Source organism: Mytilus trossulus, chromosome 11 (genome assembly GCF_036588685.1).
Source record: "Mytilus trossulus isolate FHL-02 chromosome 11, PNRI_Mtr1.1.1.hap1, whole genome shotgun sequence".
Classification (NCBI taxonomy): domain Eukaryota; kingdom Metazoa; phylum Mollusca; class Bivalvia; order Mytilida; family Mytilidae; genus Mytilus; species Mytilus trossulus.
In genome coordinates, this window is record NC_086383.1 from 48,034,546 (window position 1) to 48,061,642 (window position 27,097).

Here is a 27,097-nt window from a genome sequence, read left to right on the forward strand (position 1 = left end):
GGCACTAGCTACGAGATATATATAATTTTTTTTATCAAAAGTATGATTTTATTGTTCAACCATTAATGAAAGTGAAATAGGGAAAAACAAATTTGCTTTTATCAGCTAAAATGGTTCCATTTTGTCAAATTAAGCTCAAAAGCATTGATGATGAATTATATGTGTGAAGCTGTGTTGTTTGAACTATTTGGTTGTGTTCTTTGTTGTTGAGAGAATGCTAGTTGACGATTCTGAGCTTGCTGCAGATGGCTGAATTGTTTGAAGAGGTATAATCATTAATGGATTTCCAGAATGAGAAAGATTGTGATGTTGAGTTTGCATATAGTATCCAGGCGGGGGGACAGGAGGCACCATTTGAAGGTAACTAGGATATGCAAAATGTTGTTCAGGAATCTGTAGATAATATGCTGGTGGAGGACTGGGAGTTACACTGTTCGGATACAGGTTCATCTGAGAAATTAAGGTAGACGTTCGTCCAGAAATCTTGGATGACTCAAAGAAGAACTATAACTAAAAAAATGCTTGCAGCAGTTTTCATATATCTTTGTTGATATTTTTTTATATCTGTTGTCGTGAGCTCTCTTTCGATTCTTATAAATTGTATACTTTACATTTCCGAGTTATGTGATTTTATTCATAAATAAATGCCCATTTTACACAGATGATGCCCCCACTTGCATATCATATCAAGTTTTAAACCAACATACAAAAGTGATGCTACCAAATTTTGTACTTGATCTGAGTTTTGTGGTAATAAGTATTGTGTTTAAGTTTCATAAAATGTGTAAACAAAAAATTCTGCAATCTTGTATTTGTAACCGGAGGCATAACTCTGGAACAGTAAAATTGACACCCCCAAAATTCAAACTTGATTTGTACTTTGTGATAATAAGCATTTTGTATCAGTGTCATAACATTTGGTTGAGGCTGACTTAAGTTCGAGAACTTTTGTAAAGGGGCATCACTCTAAAAAGAGTAAAGGGACACCACAGAAATTTAACTGACTTGATCTGTGCTTAGTGGTGATACACATTGTGGTAAGGTTCATAACATTTGGTTGAGACAAACTAATAAAGTAACTAAGAGTACAGAAACCCACTTTTAGATGTTACGAACGTACGAACGGACAAGGGCGATATTCCAGTTCTCGGACAATGCTTTGAGCATTTATAATGAACATTTGGTGACTGGTTTATATCGATAAAGATAATCTCTCTATAGTTTTTACGACATTCAGCCGCTGTTTATCCAAAGTCTCATATAACCCTTCCATTTTGTTACGTTATGTTGTTGATTTTTCCCAACTCGTCTTTTAATTGAAAGTTTATTTTCTTGCACTCCCCAATGACCCTTTGGTGTCATTCTTTTTTTTGTCACTTTATCCAAGTCACCAACGTATGGAGGGCAATAAACAACATATATTTTGCTAGACTATGTATTATTAACTCAATCTAATATCTTATTACTTTTAAAATTGAACAATGGAAACAAAGATTTAGTGACTATAACATTTGATTCGTTTTTCTGAAGGATTACTCCAAAATTTTTAATCACTATCTTTAATATTTGACAATAGTATCTTAACTTTAATATTTCTACACTTTACACTATTATTCTATATGCTTAATTGAAAGATCGACTTTATCGTCTCATTATACAGAGCTTTTTCTACAAAAAACGTGAAAAGTAGATATAAAATACTTGTCAAAGTTCCAAGGTCTAAGAACCAGAGATATGCCCACAGCAGATACACTAAAATGAAGCAGCATGACATTGTTAGACTGTTTGATCGACACATTAGTGGACTGATATTTCAGCAGACAGTCAATATTCCAATGGATTATCATTGTGTTATTTGTTTTTGTACTGAAATGAAGCAGAATTCACACAGAGTCTTATCAAAGACAAAAAGAAAAATAATATAATAATGTTCTTTAATGTTTTTACTATCATTGTTAATGATATTCTGTCTCTGCATGACATCAGGTTTTTTTTTTAACATGAAAAAATGATACAAACATATAATGTCACAAAGTTGAATTCACTGCAAACTTTACCTGACAATGTAAAAACTGTCAGTGGTCAATATAGAGTTATCATAATAACAGAGTTCTCATAGAAACATGTTAGAAGAAAATGGACGTTTTTTCAAAGTTTAAAATAAATACATGCATTTAATTAAGGTCAGACATTCAATTTTGATTGGTGAAATATATTCTCCTTTCATTACTTATTTACATGTATAAATCAACACAGACGAATTCTGAATCAACTGACCCACATACTCCCATAAATTCTGGATCCTCCATTTTTTAAATACCTCATGGGTTGTTTTATTGTTTGCATACCATGAAAATAGTCATTGCGTATTTACGAAATGTTATTTTCAAATTTTGAAAATGTTACCAATATCGCCTTTTATTGGGTTTGTCATTGAAAATATATCAACATTTTTCCTTATACTTGTCTTGATAGGTGTCCCATAAGAGGAATGGACTAATTATAAACTCATTATGTTCATCTTCTTAAAACAAAACGTAGAGCTTTGTTAATTTAATATAGAAACAAATAGCTACAAAATAGCTTTTGTGTAAAATTTTGGTAAAGGAATGGTCACTTTTATCGACTTGATTCAATTCAGTGAACATAAATTTGATAGCTAGTGTCCTTGAAACAGTACAATAATGTCATCTAGTTAGAAATAGTAAGATTTACAAACAAAAATGAATAAATAAAAAAATAAAACAATAAAAAATACATAACACATGTATTTCAATCTCATTGTCTGAATATGAGATATAAAATAAACAAACTAAAACAAAATAATGTTATAACTACGGAAGCGTATTAGCGCCACACATTTTTTTTCCCCCTATGTTTGCGTTGTAACGCAAATCTTTGCGTTATAACGCAAACCTTTGCGTTATAACGCAAACATTTGCGTTATAACGCAAACATTTGCGTTATAACGCAAACATTTTGCGTTTAACGCAAACCTTTGCGTTATAACGCAAACATTTGCGTTAAACGCAAACATTGCGTTATAACGCAAACCTTTTGCATTATAACGCAAACCTTTGCGTTTAACGCAAACATTTGCGTTATAACGCAAACATTTGCATTATAACGCAAACATTTGTTTTATCTTATTTCTTATTTAAGATTCAAAGGAAACAGTAGTTATTAATGGAGGTGGCTGTATATATTAAAATTTATCACCTTTGTAGTCATTGCAAAGTAAAATGCTTGAATAATTAGATCATATCAATGACTAATAATGAGCAGAATAATATAAGAAGATGTGGTATGAGTGCCAATTAGAAAACTCCCCATCTAAGTCACTATTCGTAAAAGTAAACCATCATAGGCCGAATTACGGTTTTCAACACGGAGCATTGGCTCACAAAAAACAACAAACTATAAAGGTCCCCAAAAACGATATCCATGTTACTACTAGTATATATATTACATAGAAAATTGAGTAAATTGAGGTTTATTATACCTAAAAAAAATCAACCCTGCTAATATAGCTATAACCGAATATAAATATACTTCCAAAGTAAGCTCTCGATTGTGAAATGTGTAAAGTAGGTTAGATTCCAGAAGCTACCCTTTGGCAATAAATGTATAGAATGAAGATGATTTATTAGAAAAAAAGTAACAGAGGATATATTCACAATTTACTATCGCATTTCACTCTGGATTAAATATCTCTTCATTGGAAATGAAAGATTAAATAATTGATTAAATAATACAACTGGATACATCAGACATATATCTGTTTTTAACAATAACAGTTCTCCTATTATACTTTGAATATATATGCTGTATAACTTCTTTAATAGAAGGCAGGCATACCGTTCATAATGATGTTGAATATCGTAAATGTTGAAATTGTGACGGAGGCAATGGTTACACTCCCTAACACATAGGATTCAACTGCAACCCATTCTGAAAACAGAACATACAAATATAATAACACAATTTATAAATGCTTTTTTGCACTAATTTTATACCAGTATTGTCAATGGAATCAATGATTCTTTATATTTTCAATTAAGATTTTTATTTTTTATTGTCATCAAGCATTATTTAACTTATATTGCAGAAACAGCTTCCAGTTGTCAAGTTGTCTATACTATTCCAATATTATTTGTGATATGATATGAGGTGATACCAAATTAGCTAATAAGTGTAAGTAGGTATGAAATAAATAAGATTTTCAAAAAAAAAGATATTCTATAGTAATTTGTATTGTATTTAAGTTGTGGTCGTTAAGTTTACAACAGAGGTGGGTGATCAGTAGTTATAACATTGTCAAGTAGAATTAGTGCAAATTCATGTTGAAATTGTCTATACCATAAGAATTTATAAACAAGACTGTGTCCTAAGTACACGGATGCCCCACTTGCACTATCATTTTCCATGTTCAGTGGACCATGAAATTGGGGTTTAAATCTAATTTTGCTTTAAAGCTAGACAGATGATATCATAGAGAACATGTGTATTAAGTTTCAAGTTGATTGCACTTCAACTTCATCAAAAACTACCGTTGCCAAAAACGTTAACCTGAAACTAGCACCATTATTTTCTATGTTTAGTGGACCGCAAAATTGGAGTAAAAAATCTAATTTGGCATTGAAATAAGAAAGATCATATCATAGGGAACAATCTGATGTACAGTAGTTGTCGTTTGTTTATGTAATACATACGTGTTTCTCGTTTCTCGTTTTGTTTATATAGATTAGACCGTTGGTTTTCCCATTTGAATGGTTTTACACTAGTAATTTTGGGGCCCTTTATAGCTTGTTGTTTGGTGTGAGCCAAGGCTCCGTGTTGAAGGCCGTACTTAAACCTATAGTGGTTTACTTTTTAAATTGTTATTTGGATGGAGAGTTGTCTCATTGGCACTCACACCACATCTTCCTATATCTATGTGTACTAATTTTGTAGTTGATTGGAATTCAAGTTCATCAAAATCTACCTTGACCAAACACTTTAACCTGAAGCGAGACCGACAAATGAACAGACAAACGAACGAACGGACGCGCAGACCAGAAACCATTTTAACACTCTAACATTTGTATGATCAGTTCTCCCTCATCTTATGGCATTTAAAACAAGACGTAATTAAACGATTGTTTTGTTAACATCGTTCATTTGATTAAACAAGACGCCATAGGAACATTTAAACTGAGGCCTTGTTGAATTCTTCCAATTGAGATGTGTTTAAACTATGAGTTAAATGACTTTAATTAACATACCCTCTGGCAATTCATTGTCTGTACTATCTTTAGAAATCTCTACTCTCAGGAAACCCAAGGTTGTATCTGTACCATCAGAACAGGAAACATAAATCTCATATTCCGGGAAGGTATCTGCGTTCAAGGTTGCAGAGCTACTCAGATGAATTGTCTGGCCTGAAATTCAATTGTACATATTTTTCATTGTAATTTGCTATTAAAACATGACTTTTTGTTTGAAAGCAGAATTAAGTTTCAGAGTGAATTTTTGGTTCTTTTGTTTAAAAATGATCTATTCATTGTGGAATAGCAATTGATTATCATAAAATTCCCCATGAAGGTCTTCATAATGAACGATATACATGGTTTGTCAGAAAAATACATCGGACAAAAAGAAATAAATAAAAAATGGTCTAAAATACTGAAAGACCATATTTAGAAAATCCTTGATGTAATACTTGTATGCAATAATTCATGGGTTGAACATTAATCCTTTGGATTGGTCAAATTAAATGTAACTGTCAGCCTAGACCTACTGATGGATATACCTTCTAGAAAAAAGACATTTTCTGTTTCTGGATTTGTTTTTGTCATGTTACATGTGATTGGGTCTGGCCCTTTAGATGGATCATCAACAGTAAAGGTATATAAAGCTCCAGTAGCTGTTTCCTCAATGTATATCTTCTTGTTGAAATCTGGGAAGGTAGGAGGCTGAAATTCAATTGTTTAAACACATTAATTTGTAAACGTAGTTAATATTCCAACCTCTTTTCTGAGGGTTTTTTTTCTATCTTAACTTTAAGTTTGTTTCTTGATATTTGAGAATGGAGTAAACTTGCATCAAAACAAAAGAAGAAAATGAACTGTCATATCGATATCAAAGTAATATAATCCTTTATAATCAATAAAACATCATGATTATGTTCTCCTTAGCAATTGAAATAGAAAAAAGCTGTACAATATATTGTACATACAAAGGAAAATGTAGGACATATTTAATTAATTCATGACTGTTAGGTATTGATATTTTTTTAATAACTATACCCCATTAAATGTTGTTATGGTAACAGTTCCAGTAACTCTGTTGTAACAGGAATCCTCAGCCCATATAACATACAAGTGATACTGGTTTCTCTCTCCAACTATATGCAGAAGATCATCTTTCACATGAACAGATTCTATAAGAAATGTTTAAAAATGGTAGATAAAGATTTCCGGGCACTCTAAATTATAAATTGCTCACATACAGCATGTTATTGTATTCTTTATAGTCAACTATATTATCTCAAGTACCTTTTTGACTTGTTCATGTTGTTAATATTGATATTTTAAACCTAGTACCCATGATTGTGAGTGGAGCATCCTTTTCACATATTGAAAACTCTTTCTAAAGTTTTTTGGATTAGGTTTTTCAGTGACTATCTGAATACCGATAATTCTTATCCCCCAAAATGCATGAAATGACGAATACACCTGTTAGCTACTTTCTTGACAATTGAATATGGATAACACAGGGTCTACAGAAAAAGGGTCAATTCAAATTCCTCACAGGAAAACTTTGCATACGCAAACTATCCTGACAACATCTTTTCACGAATAAAATAAATTTTGTTAGTTGTTTTAAATTTGTAACAGCAATTGAGTTATTTGTTCTATTAACAATGAAGATGATTTATCATAATGCCAGTTGTCTCATTTCTTCATATTTTGTTTCGGCACAAAATTTGCACTTTTACCGAAGGCATTCAAACTATCCTAAAATAATTTTCAAATTCACTTTTCAATTTAAAAAAAAACATTGAGAAAGGAACAATCACTTAGTTAGTTCAAAGTGTACCATCCTTAAATTGCCTTTGCAGGGGGAAAATTATTAAAACAGATTTTAATAGGCTGAAGGCCACAAACCTCGAGATGTATTTTTGGTGTTTGTTGCTATGTTGCTGTCTAACATGAATATACAGTACTTTTACACATAAATGCTATGAACAATGCCTTTATGAATATTGCATTTAAAGAACAAAATGTATTTAATTTTAAGTCATGTCCTTTGTTAAATATATGTATGTGTAATTGTTTATTTTTATTGTTTCAATTTTTATTGTTTTAATTTCAGTAATGTTCACTCAACCATAAACTTACTAGACCAAGTATCAAAGTAGAAGTACTGATCATTATCATATTCTGGTTGGTAATCAACAAACCAATCAGCATAATCTGTGTCATTGAAGAAAAAATCTATCAGACTGAAATCTATTGGTGAATGGTCTGGTATTGTCTTTTCATAACGTGACAAATTAAAGTAGGGTAGTGTATCTAAAAATGAAAAAACAAGAAGGGTTTGGATGGTCATAATATGAAAGTTAAAACCATCATGATTATAGGAATCTCGAAATGAACACTAATTAATAACAGATGTTTCATATTGGAGTATAACAATTAAACTTTAACAGTCAAACGCAAACAGCACAATCCCATTTCAAAAAGACCATGCTAAAATGATGTATGTAACTGCAAAATTATTCAGAAGAAAAAATAACATTCAGTTCACAATAATATAATGCGAATAAAAAATCTTTCAAAATTTCATTGAAATTCAGTCAGTCAATTTGGGATATTAGAAGTGATAACATTTTTAACACCTAACCTATGATAATAATCACCAGTATATATAAAAGATATATCTCCTAAAAAAATCAAAAAAACTCAAACATAGCCAATCAATTATATACTAAATTAAAACATATGCGTACTTACAGATCTCATTTAAATCTGAGGGAAGATAATCAATGAAGTACTTACTTTCAACAGTGGTATACTGAATAGCAAACACTTGTTCATACAAAATCTCTTTGGTCCCATTCCAGTTGACCACATCGCCATCTTGGGGATCCTCTGTAACAATTTTATAAGTATCTGTAGGACACAGGTTTTCTCTGAGATCTCTGTGTTCAGGATAAGAAGCATTGTATGAAGCATTGCACCAATCATAAGATAAAATCTGAGCTCCACCATCAAACCTGAAATAATCATCTTATATGAATAAGCTCTTCAAATTCATCCTGCAAAATTCCTAAAATACCATGTCAATTACTCAAAAAGAATTAACTTTTAATTTTCAAAATGATCTTCAAATCATTATCCAAAAAAACTTCTGCAAACATTCATTAAAAATTGCTCATTACAATCATTGAAATGTTTGATTCCCAAGTAATTTGGACAGCTTCAATGGTCAAGGTCAGATTGACCTGATTTTGTTATTCGGTATGTGTGTTTGATACATTCCAATACTAACCATCCAATAAAATCTCTGGCGACAATAGTGATTCTTTGTTCGTCTGGTGGAATGAAGGTGTTTATCTTGTTGAGGTCAGTATCTGTAACAAAGAAAATAATCTTAATACATTTTGCCTAATAAAAAAACTACTACACTTTTTTCTAAGATTTTGTAATAATTAGGAATAGTGTTACAGAACTTTATTCAGGTTTCAATTAATTAAGCTTAGCTAATTAAAACGATTACTATGTGAATTTATAAAGTACATTACATACACTATATTCTTTTTATTTCTATATAATACTTCTGACGATCGTTGGCTACGAGACAAACAAGCTAAAAAAATAATATATAGATACACAAGATTTATGTAGCAATGTTTTCAAAATTTAATACACAGTAAATACCTGAGATATTAACAGAATTGGTTCCCACAACTTCTCTGTATCCAGGAACACCAATCGATCTCCACACAATAAATTTAAGAGTTCCAACATTCACTGGATAAAACGTCCATGATGCTATTAGTCCACAACATCGTACAATGTCAACCTCACTCTCCATAATATAGGCATTTTCTAGTGAAGAAAAAGTCCAGGTCTTAATTCAATACGTATGTGTTACGTCATCCCAAATTAAACTAATCAGGTTGATTTGTTGGTGACACTGAATGTTGTCTTTTCATTTAATTCACTAATGACATTTACTAAAGATGTTGAAATTCAAGAAGAATATAAGAACAAAGAAAGTATCCTTTTTTGGGTAGGTGGGACAAGGAGAGATAAACAATATCCAATTTAGAATAATAGTTGAAAACAATATCTGTGAGAATCTCTTCTTTTAATATATGTACTGATACAATTGAAAGGGTGCAAGTATTAGCAAAGTCTGCGTTATAAGATATTTGTGTCCGTGTATTCTTAAGTCTTTGCATTTATGTTAAGGATGTATTCTTCTAAAGTTTCAGTCTCGTTAAATCTCGTTCTTAAATTAATTCCGAAACATGTGAAACAAGTGGAAAAAACCAATGAATTTAATAATATCATAATCAAACTAAACTTTGTGAAAAAATTGTGTTTTTACAATAAGCAGTTTTTGAGTAATAATTTTTTAAAGAAAAATCAAAGCAGTCTTTATAGCCAGGATTTGAGAAAACTGGTTAAGTCTTTATAGCCAGGATTTGAGAAAACTGGTTAAGAGTAAAACAAATTATTTTACAAGAAACATGTACATCCCATATTACTTTTTCTTTTCATATTTCTTTGATATGTATTTTTTCAATTATTTATAACAAAGAACTTGAGATAATATGCATTTTGTTGTTAAAACAGAGAAAAATCACAAATTTACAAAATTGACAGCATGGTAAATTTGACACGAAGAGGCATAAAAGTATGATAACACTTTCTTATATTAACACCTACCAATAGTTTGTTTTAAGTTAACTTTATTCAAATAAGTCCACTTCATCTTTATTGAAAGTGTGAAAAAAACCCGATAATACCCACAAAAGGGGCAAAAACTGATGAAAATCATCAAAATTTGGTACTTTCAAAGGCCTGTAGTAAAAAACAAAGTGCACCACCATTTGTTTTTTTTTCACCAGTTTCTTTTACAATTATACAAACCCAAAAATCAGGTAAAGAAAAAAAACACTTATTACAGGTTTTATCTGAAACGTATAATACCTTCTTGAGTGTCATTGACTGGTCCTAATGTTAAATTTCCGATGTCTACATAACTAAAATTCCTGGCCTCACAATCTGTAATTATAGACAGCAGTTAAACACTAATTTGTAATATCAAATTAATAATATATTAATTCAACTTCTCTGTAATCCCCTATAAGTGTGAAAGCGCAGACAAGTTTATGCCTTTCACACGTTTTTGTATAGTCCTCACGCATTGATCTAAATCCCTTATTTGACACAACTTGCCAGGTACAGGCCGTTACCAATTCTTGAGTCAAATAAACCCTTAACTTCAAGGATCAGTTAATTTACAGTTTTGATTCACAAACTTTATGTAAGACCAAAGATATTATCATTTCGTTATTGTCATTAATCTATTTATATGACACAGCTACACATTACAAATTGAGTAACATACTGTCACGTAAAAGAGTAGAAATTGTTGACTCTGTCAGAGCACTTGAGAACACTCTTGATTTTTTTATGTCTTTCAAAATAAACTCTTCAAAGATACCAGGACTAAATTTTGTATATACGTCGGACACGCGTTTCGTCTAAAAAAGACTCATCAGTGACGCTAGAATAAAAAAAAAAGTTAAAAAGCCAAATAAAGTACGAAGTTGACACAATTTATTTTAACCAGCATATTGGTTTTTTCTGATTCTACTTGCCCATTAATTGCTCCTTTTTGATCCCCCCTTTCCTCTCAAAAACTAAGCATTGGTATTAATCTATTCAAAATATTTGTCAATTTTACTTTTCTGAATGTATGCATAAAGTCAGTTTGAGAAATATCCAATGAAAGGTGACTTACAAGTACAGTATCTATGGTTTCCTTTAAGAAGACAGTCTCTTGTCTCTAGTGTATGAGGTTCATCACTCTTCTGTCCACATGTGTTGTTATATCCGTCTACAGTATTAGATTCTGTATCAGACTCACAATACCGAGTCCTTGTTTGATATCCTCTGTCACATGTGATAGAACAATCAGACCAGTGGGACCATTGTGACCATTGCGGGACTGTAGTAAAAAAAGGTTCTCATTTCAATATATTATAGAGGATAAAAGATAGTATATTCTGCGTGAAAATAAGGACAACTGAGAAACTACATCAACTGTTAAAGTAAGTCAACTGGCAAAATGTTATAGTTACAATGTACATAATATTATAGTCCAAGTGACAATTATAGACAACTGAGAATTGTTAAATGTGTTCAACTTGCATCTATAGTTAAAAAAAAATTCGTGTGAAAAAAAAAAACTGCGAAATTGCATTAACTGTTAAAATAAGTCAACTGACATTCATTATCCAACCTTGATATATTACAACTGCTCATACATCAATATGCAAATTCCAGATTATAGCAGCATATATATATACAAAACAAAGGAAATAAATAAATGTAGTCATTCAATGAAAATTTTAAACCAAAAGATTGTCTTTGAATATTTTAAGTTGATTAAGTATAAAGCTGACATCTAATAACTTATGCTTAAATAAGATGAATCGATAAAGAAAGAATTAAAATAAGAGGCTGATGTTCAGTCATTCTCTTTCATAAACCATATTTTTCTTTGATGAGAGTTATCTTCCATTCATGTGGGGGAATTCATTGTGTACAGATCTTTTCAATTTACTTTTTCCCTAATTAAGTTATGCTTACTTATACATCCATACTCCCAGTACATAGTTCCACAGAACGATATGTATCTATTGGTGTAGTAGCTGACTTTAGTCCTTGAGCAGGCTTCATCCTCCCAGCCCCAACCACAGCGATAGTATTCTTTGTATGTAAACTCCACATCATAGTCTCTACACCATGTTAAACTGTCGTTAATCAACACATCACAATCATAATGGTTATGACACAATGAATCTGTATGAGTTATCCCATTGTGCCAGGTATCTTCTGGTTTATAGAACCAATAGTCATCGGTGTTATAATCCCATGCACATCCATGTGTCCAGTTACTTAGAAGTATATCCAGTGAACCATTAGTGTGGTAAATATGACATTCTGGAGAGAAGTAATCATTTCTACATGTTCTACCAGCATCTTCAAAATAAATCAATATTTATCAAGGAGTGTGTTTTGTTGATTTCTTCTGTACAATTCCAGAATGTCTTCTAGTGAAGTGCAAAAAAAAATAAAATCTGAACCTCATCTAGATTTATTTTGATGATAATGCAATAAAAGAAAAAATCTATTTGTGGTCAAATTTAGTAGATTTCTTTTAAATGTTGGATAACATAGATGATGCGATGGATAATTAACTATCAAATTCACTTATGGAGTCCAGTCGGTAGACATAGATGTATTAGTGTGCTCAGCTTTGGGCCTTTAGGTATTATTGTAAATATATATAATTAAGAATTGAATGCTTCTTTTTGTAACTTTATTTGGGTGTAAATGCATTGAACTGCAGTACATTTTGTATGAAGCGCAGAAGCGCTTCTTTCTCAATTTGTGCGCACGGTCAACCATTGAAGTTTTTATTTAATTTACCTGTGCACTTGTGTGGGACCTCGTGTTATCATGAATTATAAAGTTTTATTGTGTAATGAAGTTGCTTAAAGAATAACGGGAGATTGCAGTGTAGCCAATCAGAACAACGTATTATATTGAAACATACAGCTAATGTAATTATGTGTAACAAGAACTATCTTTAAAAAAGATATCCGACGTATTTAAATTTGAGTATATGTTTAAAACTATCATTTTGATAATCTTCAGAAGCACAATGACTTTATGATGCAGGACCTCTTTAATAAAATCTCCATCTGAATGTAACTTCAAGAAATTCATTACTAAGTCTAGTAAAATCAAGGCAATAATATATAAGAATATTGTGATGACACCTAAAAAATTTATTTGTCACAAAATCCAGTGCAAATAACAAGAAACAAATATACATTTACTACTATTTACATTAAACTTTATTTATGGTTAATGAAGCTAGAAACTATTGGTAGTATAAGTAGTATCTTTCTGTTTACATTCACAAAACCCCGCGGAAATCTCACATGCGTAGGTGCGTTCTAAAAGTCATGCACGTTCGTACAACAAAGTTTACATTAATAATCATATAATTGTCCAAAATAAACAGCTGTCATGGATGCAAAGAGCTATTGGAGAAAAAATTATTTTAATACAAATATAAATCTTTGTAAGATCTAGTTCAAATATTTATAGTTTTTCAATTGCTTTCCATCACGACATAATTTTCGAGACGTTTTTTCAAACACAACCAAATCACCCACCATGACAGCATTTTGTCCAATCACAGAAAGGATTTTCGAGCACGCGTTTTCTGTTGCCATAGTAAAGCGTCCTTAAGTTCAAAGGGCACAAACCGAAACTATATCGACTACGTCGGAAAAACAAGTAAAACTGGTTGTTCATGACACTATTTCTTCATGCTTTCTTACATAGTTTATCTAAACAAACCTGGCTCCGACTACTAGATTTCGAGTAATAATCTTAAGTAGTACACGAATTTGTCAATGTTTGTTAGGTATACGATTGAAAAGGACATCGTGTCTGTATGAAAACTACTCTCTTTGTTTTATGTCATAAATGTCATAAAAGAGGAACAAAAGATACCCGAGGGACATTCAAACTCTAAGCGTGAAAATAAACTAAAAACGCCATGGCTAAAAATAAAAAGACAAACAGACAAATTACAGAAGACACAACTTTGAAAAGTTAAGACTAAGCAAAACGAACTCCACCAAAATTCATTGGAAATGGAAAGGCTTTCACTGCATATTGTGAAAAATTCAAATGAAAGTTTTTGCGACGTAATAAAAAAATAATACATATGTTAGTCTACAACAAAGGGACACATTTCATATCAATACATTAATTTGGTTATGATTCATTGTGATACTGGTCATTAGTCCTTGTTTGTAGAAAAGAGTGCAATTTAAGGGAAATTTTAGGGCCTATTTTGACCCTACTCCTTCACCTTTTGCCAAGTGTTCGGTATTCATTTCTACGATTAACTGTGGTCAAAGCTCTTTGGTAACATTACCAACTAGATACAGTATTTCAGATTTTATATTTTATATCTAAAAAAAATTGGCAACTTACAAAAAAATTTATCTGTTGGAAAACTTACATTCACAGGTATGTGTGTTACACCTTTCCCATTCTTCTGGTATACTGTCCTCACAATCTTTAGGACTACCAAAATAATTCCATGTGGGGTTGCTACAGTTCCTGTGTCTAACCCTATAACCTCCACCACAAGTACGAGTACAATCATGCCAGTTGTTCCACGTTGTCCAACCTGCATCTCCTGTTAATTAACATTTATTAAGTGATAATTTTCAAATATTTATTGCTGTACAACTTTAAATTGCACTGGGAATTTGAAATTGTCCACCTTTTCTATAAAATGTCATGCAAAGACTAACAAATGAAATAGTTTCTTCCGTCAATTGTACCCTGTAAATCAATGGTTAATAAAACAAAATTTACATCTTTATAAACATATTTATTTATAGTGGATTGAGAAACACATTTTGCAACTAATATTAATCCCTTTCCACTTTGCGGGTGCGAGTGCTGCCTTGTAGCGGCATTAGTCTGCTCTTTTTCGAAATATACAAGGATGTCTTTAACGTGCAAGATATATGGATCTCTTAACACGGGTCAGTCATTTATCGTCCCCTTCCGACGGATTATCATCTTTTCCTCAAGACCATACTCGCAAATGGTGTCAAGGCCTTAGGGAGACTTTGCTTACTCAATAACTCTATTTTAAGTTATCACCACTTAATTGCAAATTTTGTTAACTAAATATTTTTAAATATGTGGTCAATAGATAACAACTGAGATAAAACTTCTGACTGGTTGTCACAGTTTCTGTCATTCGATAGCATTCATTCAGGACTAAGACCTTGATTATATTATATAGACACAATCTACAGTTTTTCATTTGTTTTCAGATTCTGGCAGCCTTAGAATCATATAAGTTAAAACATATGAATATTTCTACCCATCTCATAGGTCCATATACCTTAACACGAGTATCTACATTATACTTGTGTGTCTAAGATAAAATAAACTGCATACTTACTAACACAATGATACCGTATCCATAAATTGGCCTCTCCTTCAGTACCACACTGACTAGCAACATTGGCATTTGTCACATCGAAGGAGCAGTCAGTTTTGTTATCACACATGTCCTTGACCCCATAGGTCAAGTTATGTAGGCACCCATAATGAGGTTCGTAGTTATAGGTAACATTGTCGATAATGATGTAGACCTTTAGAGGTTCTATATAGTCCGGGTAGGTATACGATTCTTCATGTTCAACCATACACGATATAGAGGCTTCCTGGCCTTCTCGAGATGTATATTCATAGTAAGCTGTTGTGTGTAAAATGATATTTTATGATATCAATGTAATGTAAAAAGTATAAGATTTAGCAATAATAGTAATACATGTTTTCCTTTGATGGCCATGCAATTGTCAAATAAAAAATTAATAAAGACATCTTTAAAAATAAAGTTACTGTTCTGGTTTTCTATCCAAAAAAATAAGTCCACTAACATAAAACATCTATTTAATTTTTAGAACGTGATGGGGTTATTAAAATCATGGTCAAAATGACACAAAATAAAAAAAAACGTCCATAATCACACATCATATCAACACATTATCAAAGGAGGTAGGATAAGAGTCTACCTTGGCTGGTTGTATAAAATAATCCATGTATTTTAATACTATAGATTATATTGTAAACAAATATGATCACTTTACAAATCTAATGATGAAATTAAATTGTGACTGGAAATATAATATTTGTAATAGCAACTCTCAAATTGACCTACAAGATGGGAATTGCCATTTCAACTGAAAAGTAATCAGGAGTTTAAAGTTAATGTAAATGTGTAAAAATTAATTATCCAACTTTTATCTAATTTAGCAAAACATACTTTTTTTTCAATATTCCACTATGAAATACTCCAAAATGGTTATGTAAGATTAAAATACAAAAATAGGGAAAATATTTATGAAGCATATTATATCATATCATGTAAGTCATTTTTTAAATTTTTTGATATTTTCATTATTGCAAAGATTGTGAAAGGGCAATAATTGCAACAGTTTAAACAGGATTTTTTTTATCAATACCGCAAAAAATTAAAAAAGCATTATTGCGATTTTATCATTTAAAACAAATGACAAAATCGCAATAATAAATAAACTCACAAATTTCTGAATTGACAGTAAATAATTTAAGAATGGCAAAAAGTAAAAGTACCAAACTCTGAGGAAAATTCGATACGGAAAGTCAGTAATCAAATGGCAAAACCAAAAGCTTAAACACATCAATCGAATGGACAACAACTGTCAAATCCATTGTCTATGCACAAAGTCCTGCATCACTATTTTTCACTGAAAATTTTCAAAATCTACTTATAATTTATTCATATGAATTTCAGTTCTTTCCAATTTACATCTAAATGTAAAAAATAATAAATATTTGTCCATTAAACACGAACAATTTTTCTCTATTAAGCTACTTACTTGGATAAAGAACAATATGTTCGATTAAATCTACGGTTAGTGTAGATATTGTGAGTTCTGTCCCATCATTAGCTGTTATTGTGATCACATACTGACTAACAGTATCATAGTCCAGGTCAGCCCAGCCATACAAATAGATTGTCATATCTGTAAAATATCATAAATTAATGTTAAAGACTAGAAGATGGAATGTCAATTGAACTAAACACATTGCTATTCTGCAATTACTTTGAATGGTATCTGTTGTATAGCTGTATTTATTATAAAACTAGTCCTTGCAGACTCAAAGTGTTTCATATCTGGTTAAGACTTTTGTTTTAGAGTCTGTCAAAACTATCCCGCTTTTCGTTTTATACACAAATAAAGTTCCTTTTAATTAAAGTTTTTTTTTCTTTATTTTTGTTCTTTCCCTTTCTTATTCATTTCTTATCTTTTTTGGGGTGGAAATAAAAGAAGTGAGATAAAATCAATTTTTTGATGTTGTATTTTAACTGATTTTAATATTGAAAAAGTGAGTAGGCCAGGGGCAAAAAGGTAATTTTTACTGTTTTAAGAACATCTCTTGACTTGTCCATAGGGGTATGGATGTGTATTGGCTTAATTCATAAGATGCTGGAGTGCAATCTATCTGAATGTAGGATATATTTTTGGACTAGTACTGTACTTTGCATACACAAAAGAATGGGTGCATTTCTTTTAATGAGACAAAACATTATCAAGAAATTATAGGGGTTAATTGTGATCTATGGCCTCTATGTATACTAAGCCTAGAGCCTCAATAAATAGATTTAACATTATATGATACTTACTTTCCATGTAAAAGAAAGTGGAAGATGGACTAACAGTCATTTCCCAAGTAATAACATCCTCATCTGGATCTGTGAGGTTAAAAGTATATACCTGTCCTCCCCATTGTAATTCTGAAATGTTAACTGCTCCTGGCAAGTCATTAAATACTGGAGGCTGGAATTAGAACAACAAATTTGATAAATAAAAGGTCCAAACATGAAAAAAAAGTCAACATTCTTCTTATAAAAATTCAAATATGTTAAATGCAGTTTCCAATTTGACGGTTTTGAGGAAGCATCATGCTTGTCTCAATTGAGTAAAGCCCTTGTTCAGTTTCCAATCAGTGTAAAATCAACGAAGTTTAAATGATGTTAATTGTTTAGTAACGGAAATATTTCCCAGGCTTTCCTATAACAGTGCCTATATAGCAACAAACGAATTTGGGCTTGATTGCTCATATACCTCCCAATGTTATGTATGTGTACTTTACCTACCCAGTGGTATAGAATTCATTAATCTAATTATTAATATTATCCTATATTGTTAATATACCTGTCCCTGTGACTTTGTTTATGTACAATGGATGTATTACCTATACCTACCCAGTTGTAAAACATTTATTATATATATAATGTAATTATTATTATGATTGTATATTGTTAAGGTTACTGTCCCTGTGAATTTGTTATAACATTGAATCCTTAACCCACAATGTATCTGTATATGTATAAAATACCTACCAAATTGTATGTTGTTATGGTAACTGTTCCTGTGACTTTGTTATAACACGAATCTTCAGCCCACACTGTGTATTTGTAGTAGTGATATTTTTGTCCAACTTCATGAAACAACTTGGTCTTAACATGAATGCTCTCTGTAATTAAATTATCATTTTCAACTTCATAAAAAAAAACCCAGAAGAGTCCCCCCACCCATAATATTTCAATGGCAGATCTTTATATTTTTTATAGCGTGCTTTTGTATATTTGTAATTTACTTTCAATGAAGACGACAGTGATGGCTAAATCATTAAACGAAAAACGACCCTGTTTTTTCCATTTGAAGACTTTAAGACGTTACAAAGCATTGCATGTCATTTAACTCGTTTGTTTTGTGATTTTAATTTAAAAAAAATATATAATACAAATGCTTTTTATGCTTAAAGATACCACCAAAGGAGTAGGTCCGGTACAGCCCGATTTTGGCCCCATATTTCAGGTTAATCTAACGAAAGATTTTGAACACTTTTTAAACAGTTAAAGTGTCTATTTCAATTGATTCAATTAGATTATGTAGTATTTATGGTGTGAGTTGTCTCATTGGCACTCACACCACATCTTCTTATATCTATGTGACAAATTTTAACTGATTAAGTCATTAAAAACCCTCCAATTCAAGCTAAAATATGATAAATCTATCAAATATGCAAAAAAACGTCACTTTATAGATGGTTTTTGTCGAAAATGAAAGTGGCCGCATCCGTGATCATTCTAAACCTTTGTTTTGTATTATCATCAAATACACATTTCAATATTATGAATGAACACGAATGCAGCCACTTTCATTTGAAAATTTAACTAAAATGCTAAAATTATGAAGATTTCAATAATATAGCATGACTTAATGCTGTTAGTACCCGATATTTGTGCATTGTATTGTCAAAAATAGCATATATTTGTGTAGCAGAAATATTCTACTTTCCAATAAATAGCTTATCTCAATTTTGCAAAACTGCTATATTTTTTAAATTGAAAATGGAAGTGAACGTATTAGCCTAGACTGCTTTTTCCTTATTAACCCTGTTCAAAAAGCAATATTTACTCTTGATTTTTATCGACAGTGGAACGTTTTCAGTATTGCACATGCTGATTTATCCGTATTAGGGCTTAATTGCTCATATCAGTTATTTAATATCTGTTTGTTATAGTTCTTTGACAATAAACTAGCTCAGCACAATTTTGAGGCGAGTTCACCATTGATTAGCATTACCTTAAGTTTGTTAATATAAGTTCAAATAGAAATAACCTTAGTAACAGGATTTCTACAGGCATCACCATATGCCTGAAATAAGATCATAAACGAAGACGTTTCGAATGACTATGTAACATACCTTTAGTTGATTATGACACATACCTTGAGTTGATTATGACACATACCTTTAGTTGATTATGACACATACCTTTAGTTGAGTCATAATAGAAGTAATCATGGTTGTCAAGCATGCCTTTAGCATTTTGCCAGAAGTCAGCATAATCATTATCAGTGAAATACAGGTCAATAACATGCTCATCAATTGCTGTGTAATCTGGTATTGATACACTGTATATAGGCATAGTATAGGTTGGGTTTTTGTCTACAATAGACAAACAATCAAAAGGTTTTAAAATTTACTTTGTTCATAAAAATGTTTTTTAGACATGAAGTATATAAATACTACAACTGCAAATTTATACACAGATTACTGAGAATCTCCGAGTTACATTCTAACTCTGATTGTTTTTCCTCTCAATATTCAAAAGTCCTTCCAAAAATTTTGCCTCATGTATTACTGTTTCTTAATTGTGCATTTTGAAATTATGTTTTAAAAACCGTGTTCACATTGACCTAAACTCGGTATTGTGTTTGTGCAACTCACACGTAAACTACACACTATTCCGTTCCAATTGATAAAACGCAATGTTTACATGTAGTTTAAATCATGTTTTGTCTACACGCAGTCGATAGTCAATGTAGGCCTTGTGTAGGTTAATTGTACGCAAAACTATGCATTCATGACATTAGCTTTAATGTGTATATTTAAGGAAAAAACGATTTTTTAATAAAATGAAATAAAAAAATAAATAACAATGATTAATATCATATTTGTCTAAACTTGTCATATTTATTTGTTTAAAAAAACCCACTTTATATAGCTTTATTAACACAAACCAGCATCATTGCCGAACACATAATTCATTGAAAATGTCTTCCAGAATCGACTTGACGTACATGTACACAGAAATATTTGCCTCTTTTCTTAACTCAAACAATGATTCATTTATAAATGCATTACTGAAAAAAGTGTAAAGTGAATGTATTGTTTGTCTAGGATCTCAGATCTGCTATATAAAACTTTAAATAAAAATAAGAACATTTCACCTCCCATTAACAAATACTCCTTGAAGACGAAATACAATTTAAAACAAACACAAAAGATAGAAATGTAGTAATCCATAACATCGCAATATGTATCTTCGTCTGTAAGCCTACGTTTTCTAATGCGTTATCGAGACATCTGTAGTATCTTTAAACTACTGCAAATTATCACAATGGCTTTTATAAATGAGGAACCACTGTTCAACTTCAAAAGAGGGGGTGGGATTTTTTTTTTCGTAGTCAGAATTGTTTTCAAGCGAACGTTTTATTCCGTTTTTGTTCGATGCTAGTAATCACATATTTTTTTTCAATATTCATCACTATAATCATAATGTATAGGGAAACTCTTGATTCAGAATATTTTTTATTATCATCTGTATGGCCATTTTTTTCATCCAATTGGGGATCAGAATATTTTCCATACCCTTTTAGAAGTTAAAGGGTAGTTCCCTTACTGCTAAAAAAATTGGCCGAAAACATTGCTTTCGATTCTACGTCATGAACATTTCAATGACATATAGTTTACAAGTGTGAACAAATCTTATGTACAGGTAATTTAACAAGGTGTATAGATGTGAACAAAGTAAATATGAAACCAGTTTCCATTACATTAAACTAATTGTAAACATGTTTACTGTATATGGCGTTTGGTGTGAACATGGCCTAAGACTTGTGAAAAGTTTTAGCCTATTGTTAGGGAAAGCCTAACCATGATGACAGTTTTTATAGATTTCAAGTAATTTGTTCAAAACATTGTTTTCGTGTTTATAAATTATCTACTACTTTGTGCATGAAAAACCAACTGAAATTTATTTGTCAGATATTCCAGGGACATAACTGCATGTTGATGTAATAACTGAGAGGCATATGTATGGATAATAATTTTGCAATTAAACAAATCTATAGCTTTAGATTTTCACAAGACTTAAATATATAATTGGGAGTGCTTTTGAAATCCCAGCTGCATGGGTGTACCCAAAATCTCATGCTGAGACCAGGCCTGTGGTTTAAACATACTTGTTGTTGTGACGAACCGAATTGCATATACTTTGTCCTTGATTGGTGTTAATTCTGTGGTATTCCATTCAACAAGATTTCCATCCACCGGTTCAGTAGTAGTCATTTTAAAAGTGTCTGTAGGACATAAATTCTTTCTCCAGTCAATATGGTCGTCAGTTGACGGATCGTAATTAGAATCACAATTATCATAGCCAATGATATTATTTCCATAATCATACCTACAATAAGGAGAATGAATTATATAACTCTGACTACATATATACACTTTAGCCGATGAGATCATCTGAATGAAATTTTAGATAGCTGTCATCAATTTTTCAAAATAAACATGAAGTCAGAAAATTCACAATTATATTGTGGATATATTTGCCTCTGAATGAGTTTATTTGCCCAGAAAAGTTGGCAACTGACGTCATGTCATGTAATGACCACCATTAAAAAAGTAGATATGTTTTTTTTTAAAGACAACATGATTTGATAATGTTATATATCAGATCGATTGTAGATACAAGGATTTTTTTTATTCAGTAACAATTTGTAGTTTTTTAAGTGAAAAACCTATATTAGTTTTATTTTGATATTTTTCTTGAAAAAAAAATATAAGCAAAAGAGCAATATTTCTCTAGTGCAAATAAAATTAAAATAAGGTCAAAATCTTAACAACTGAAGCTATTTTGATTGATGATGTTACACAGATGGTTGTGCCTGTTTTCCCCCTAGGGAGCCATATTCATGGTGTCATTCCACAAATGTAAAGATTAACAATTCAACAACAAACCTGGTTGTGTCAAGTTTGTTATTTGAGTATTTATTTAATTAATCAATATGATTTCTTTGTTTAACATAGAGATGAAGACCCAACATAAAGGTGCAGTTTCATTGCTTTTATTGTGGTTTGTGATGTGTATGTTCTGATTTTGTGCCATGAATGGTTTCCCCAATCTTTGTTTTTCTATAATAAATATAAAACATACACTCCTATAAAATCTCCAGGAATTAAAGTTATCTGTGAAGACAGTGGTTGGTTAAATACCTTGTAACCAACACCTGTAAAATTCAAAATAAATTTTGTTAGTTTTTCAAAAAATAAACCACCAAGCATTTACACAATGTTTAATGTAATTGTATGGTACTGGTACTAGGAATAATTTAATGGAGTACTAATAAGAAAATAAGTAAAGTAACTATGCTTACAGAACCATGTTACAGTAGATAAAATGCAATGACAAAACCCTACTTTTTAAAGCAATATTAATTACTGTGACTTGAGGAATTGTTGCACATACATACTTCTATCAAACATTTAAAATGTCAGAATTACTGCATTGACAGTATAACTTTATTTCAATTAACTTTGCTTGAAAAATTATATAAAAAAAACTCAAGAAACTGTACTTGATTTGTTTCATCTGTAAAATTTTAAATGTGTAAAATAAAAGACAAACTGTCAGATTTTCATAGCTTAAACTTAATTTTTGTAAACTTGAATATTTTATTTCATTTGTTTTTTCATTTATTTTGAGAAAATTATATTTATAAAATTATTTGCACAATTTGTTCATGCTTGTATAGAAAACACTCACAATGCATATACAGGAATTAAAATTTAAAGGGGAATGGATTTACTGTATTCCTATACACTTGAACTTACACATTAGAAATACAGGAATTTGTTATATATTTATAAATTGCAAGTTGAAAATGATGTGCAGACTTTCAAATGTTATAAATTTGTTGAAATAGTTTACATACTTGGCACATATTCTTTTACAGAACCAACCACTTCATATAGATGATTTTCTCCTGGATGTCTAGTTTTCCTCCAAACAATAAACTTGATCCATCCTGTGTTCTTGGCCATTATTTTCCACTGACTTATCTTCCCACAGCATGATATCTCATCAATATCACTCAATAGGAGATAAGCATTTCCTTAAAGTAAAAATAGTCTCTGAAATTTTACAACCAGTTTCATCAATTATTTTCCTTTTGATTACTTTACTACCCAGTAATATATTGCTGACAGCCTTACTGGAAATGACATACGTATGTCATGGGTTTTGACTGAAGACAATTATAAACTTCCAGTCTACAAATTCAATTAGCTTCGTTCTATTCTATTTCACAAAACCAGCACTCAAACAAGAATTGTACTTAAGAACTAAAATGGCTATTGTTAGTAATGCTGTTTCACTTGATTCTTGTAAGTCAATAGGAAACCATGAAAAATGCAAAATGCATCTGCAATTGATCTATTTGAAACTTAAACAGTCCACCATCGTCTTTATCTGAACTCATTCTTTATCAATTAATCAGACAAGACTGCACACTCGCCTATTTTACTTATCATTAAGATTATGTTGAAAGTGTATAACATGACGGTTTTATCACAAGTAACCTCAACATTATCACGGATCTTTGATAATGAGTACATTGTAATATGAACCAGCCAAGATAGACATGTATACTTTACAATTTTGCAATAAATACACTTAATGTAGTTGTACTGTTGCTTATAATATCCTTTAAACAGACAAAAATTACAAAACAAATTATCTGACATTAGTAATTTTGTTTAGATCCCTGGAGTATAATATACCCACCTTCTAATGTTTCTGTTTGGTAAGAACCATAGCTATTACTTAGAGTGGAGTAGGTATTATATGTTGTACCAACACCACAATCTGAAAGAAATGTATATTTACCATAACTCTTGTATTAATCGTTTTAACCATACCTTTTCTTCCTTTTCCCACAAAGTTTCCTCAAAGTATTTTTTCCTACATAGCAAAACACATAACATTTTTGCCTTACATTTTTTTTTAGATATAACTAACTATACAGTGGGTTAATTATTATTCTGAATTTCGTGGATACAGGTAATGTTCAACAAAAAATAAATCTTCTATAATCTTGTATACAGACTTCGGCAAAACAAGGTAATCAAATATCCACGGACAAGTAAGTTTTTCCTCAATCAACGAAAATTGGTATCCACGAAAATTAATGCATCCACTGTAATACAGTATTACTAGTTCTATTATTATTATATTACTGTGCCACTGACTTGATTAGAGACAAAAGATTCAAGTTTGACACATATGTAGTTTTGTCTTTAGGTATTTTAAAATATGTATAACAGGAAAGTTTATACCTAATTTCCTAGCATAATTCAAGGACAATACCAATAAAATAATAAAATTATACATATTTTGGCTACCTTAAGTGTAGCATGTATCTATAAAGGTGTTGACCACTACAAACGATCAATTACTTGGATATCAATTTGCATTGGGAAACGTTTTACCATTGGTTGTCATGAATTTTTTATAAAAGCTTATATTACCCAATATTTTCAGGCTTAAATTTGAATATGCTGAACAAATGTGTCAATCAAGATTGGAAATACAAAGTTGATATACTCACAAGGACAGAAATCATGTACACCCTTCAAAGGACAGTCTCTTGTCTCACTATTGTGTAATTCTGAACCTGGCTGGTTACATCTTTGTCGATAGCCATCTTTGGTGTCAAATTCATTATCACACAACCTTTGTCGAGTCTGTTGTCCTCTCCCACAAGAAACAGAACAACCTGTCCATTCAGACCAGTATGCCCACTGTGGTACTGAAAAATAAATAAAAAGACAGCATCATTAAAGTAAGCAGTCCACTGTAGAACAAATGGTTATATATATATATACAAAATTTAAACTGTTAAGTTTTCCCCCCAAATATTATGAATTAGCAAAAGGATTTAACTTTAAGATAAATAATAACAACAAAATTGAATGAGATGCATGTTTTATACAGATTTGCAAATCAACCGAATTAAAATCAAAATAATAATTCAAACTCAAATCAATTATAGCAACACCAAGACAATTAGTGATCCTAAAGTAAGTGAAGTGTCAGGGTGCACATATCATGATTGGAAAAGAATGACTTGAGATAAAGGTATATATACAATTTCCCCATACTAACTTGTACAGTTGTACTCCCAATACACAATACCACAGTATGACAGGTATTGATGGTTCATCAATGAGGTATTCCTTACTTACTTGTACAGTTGTACTCCCAATAAACAATGCCACAGTATGACAGGAATCGATGGTTCATCACTGAGGTATTAGTACGTTCACATTCTGTCCATCCTGTCTCACCGCACATGTAGGTATCGGTAAAGTTATGATAAGATTCATGGGCATAATCTGTGCTACAGGGTACAATGTTATCATCACTGACCATCTCAACACAATCGTAGTGGTCATTACAGTAACCTTGAAAGATTGATGTAACATCATGCCACACGTCCTTAGTATCATAGTTCCAGGCACAACCATATGTATAGTTAGCATGTAATATTGTCACATATCCCTTGGTATCGTAACTGTTACATACAGGTTCAAAGTTGAATAATCTACATGTATCACCAGAATCTAAAAAAAGAAGCTTTATTTTCAGCTTACATAATTGCTAATATCTGTATGTTTATTTCAGATTTATCATTTACATCAAACAAGGCAGTAATTTTTCAGCAACAACCTGATAACTTACACAGAAAAATGCAAAACAGTAAGATAACTGCAATATGGTAAGATCGCAAAATTTCTATCATTTTATTTAAACATGTCATTTATATTGTACTGTGTAATTCTATCTAACATGTGCTAGCTTGCAAGTTTTATAAGAAAATGTATGCAGGAAAAAATATTTAACCAAAGTAAAGACATGGAATAACATTCATAAAATGGCAAAACCTCTTATTTATATGACAGTAACGGTCACAGTCACAGTGTTCATTTAGAGTTTAGTAACAAAATTCACATAGTTTTGTTCGCTATGTTTTTATTTACATATGACTGTGATATATGTGATAAGTACAGAATATTTCAGAGTCATTAAGTGCGAATATTGAATTTATAACAATAGTTTATATATTGTATCTACTGGCCAATGATAGATTCCCTTTTTCATCAGCTTTCGGATCAAGTATATTCATGCAGAAGCCATTTCTATTTATTCAAGTTACCTTTATGAAGTTTCCACCTAAAATATTTAAAAAAAAGTTGCTTTCAAGGTTACACTAATGTAAGTATATCTTAACTTAATTCACTTACATGGACAGTCTTGTAAGTTACATCTCTGCATGTCGTAATGGATGTCATCTTCATACACTTCTCTTTTACTGTGATAATTTGGAGTTGGATTTGTGAAGTTCCTTTCTCTACGTCTCCACCCTCCACTGCACGTCCTATCACATTCACCCCATTCACCCCAGGTAGTCCAGCCGCCATCCTCTATTAATATAAGTAACACATTACACCAATCGAAAAGTAAATTCAGCACATATCTCAATCTTTAGGGAAAAATACAACTCATTTTATATATGTTC

The 27,097-nt window shown here is 31.1% G+C and overlaps 1 protein-coding gene across 1 annotated transcript in view; it reads right to left on the reverse strand.

The window, feature by feature from the left end:
• Positions 1 to 3,435: 3,435 nt before the first annotated feature.
• Positions 3,436 to 27,097, reverse strand: part of LOC134690108 (uncharacterized) — a 29,406-nt gene continuing 5,744 nt past the window's right edge. The window contains exons 8-31 of the mRNA XM_063550080.1: positions 26,823 to 27,002; positions 25,764 to 26,141; positions 25,127 to 25,327; positions 24,304 to 24,384; positions 23,453 to 23,632; positions 22,675 to 22,747; positions 21,698 to 21,918; positions 19,725 to 19,898; positions 18,286 to 18,419; positions 17,566 to 17,719; positions 16,757 to 16,903; positions 15,295 to 15,591; positions 14,332 to 14,511; positions 11,874 to 12,266; positions 11,023 to 11,229; positions 10,206 to 10,280; positions 8,925 to 9,095; positions 8,536 to 8,617; positions 8,043 to 8,260; positions 7,383 to 7,556; positions 6,288 to 6,421; positions 5,792 to 5,954; positions 5,265 to 5,420; positions 3,436 to 3,951 (exon numbers count right to left, since the gene is read on the reverse strand). Of these exons, the coding sequence (XP_063406150.1) occupies positions 3,839 to 3,951; positions 5,265 to 5,420; positions 5,792 to 5,954; positions 6,288 to 6,421; positions 7,383 to 7,556; positions 8,043 to 8,260; positions 8,536 to 8,617; positions 8,925 to 9,095; positions 10,206 to 10,280; positions 11,023 to 11,229; positions 11,874 to 12,266; positions 14,332 to 14,511; positions 15,295 to 15,591; positions 16,757 to 16,903; positions 17,566 to 17,719; positions 18,286 to 18,419; positions 19,725 to 19,898; positions 21,698 to 21,918; positions 22,675 to 22,747; positions 23,453 to 23,632; positions 24,304 to 24,384; positions 25,127 to 25,327; positions 25,764 to 26,141; positions 26,823 to 27,002 (4,286 nt within the window). The 3' untranslated portion in view covers positions 3,436 to 3,838. The remainder of the gene's footprint in view (positions 3,952 to 5,264; positions 5,421 to 5,791; positions 5,955 to 6,287; positions 6,422 to 7,382; positions 7,557 to 8,042; positions 8,261 to 8,535; positions 8,618 to 8,924; positions 9,096 to 10,205; positions 10,281 to 11,022; positions 11,230 to 11,873; positions 12,267 to 14,331; positions 14,512 to 15,294; positions 15,592 to 16,756; positions 16,904 to 17,565; positions 17,720 to 18,285; positions 18,420 to 19,724; positions 19,899 to 21,697; positions 21,919 to 22,674; positions 22,748 to 23,452; positions 23,633 to 24,303; positions 24,385 to 25,126; positions 25,328 to 25,763; positions 26,142 to 26,822; positions 27,003 to 27,097) is intronic.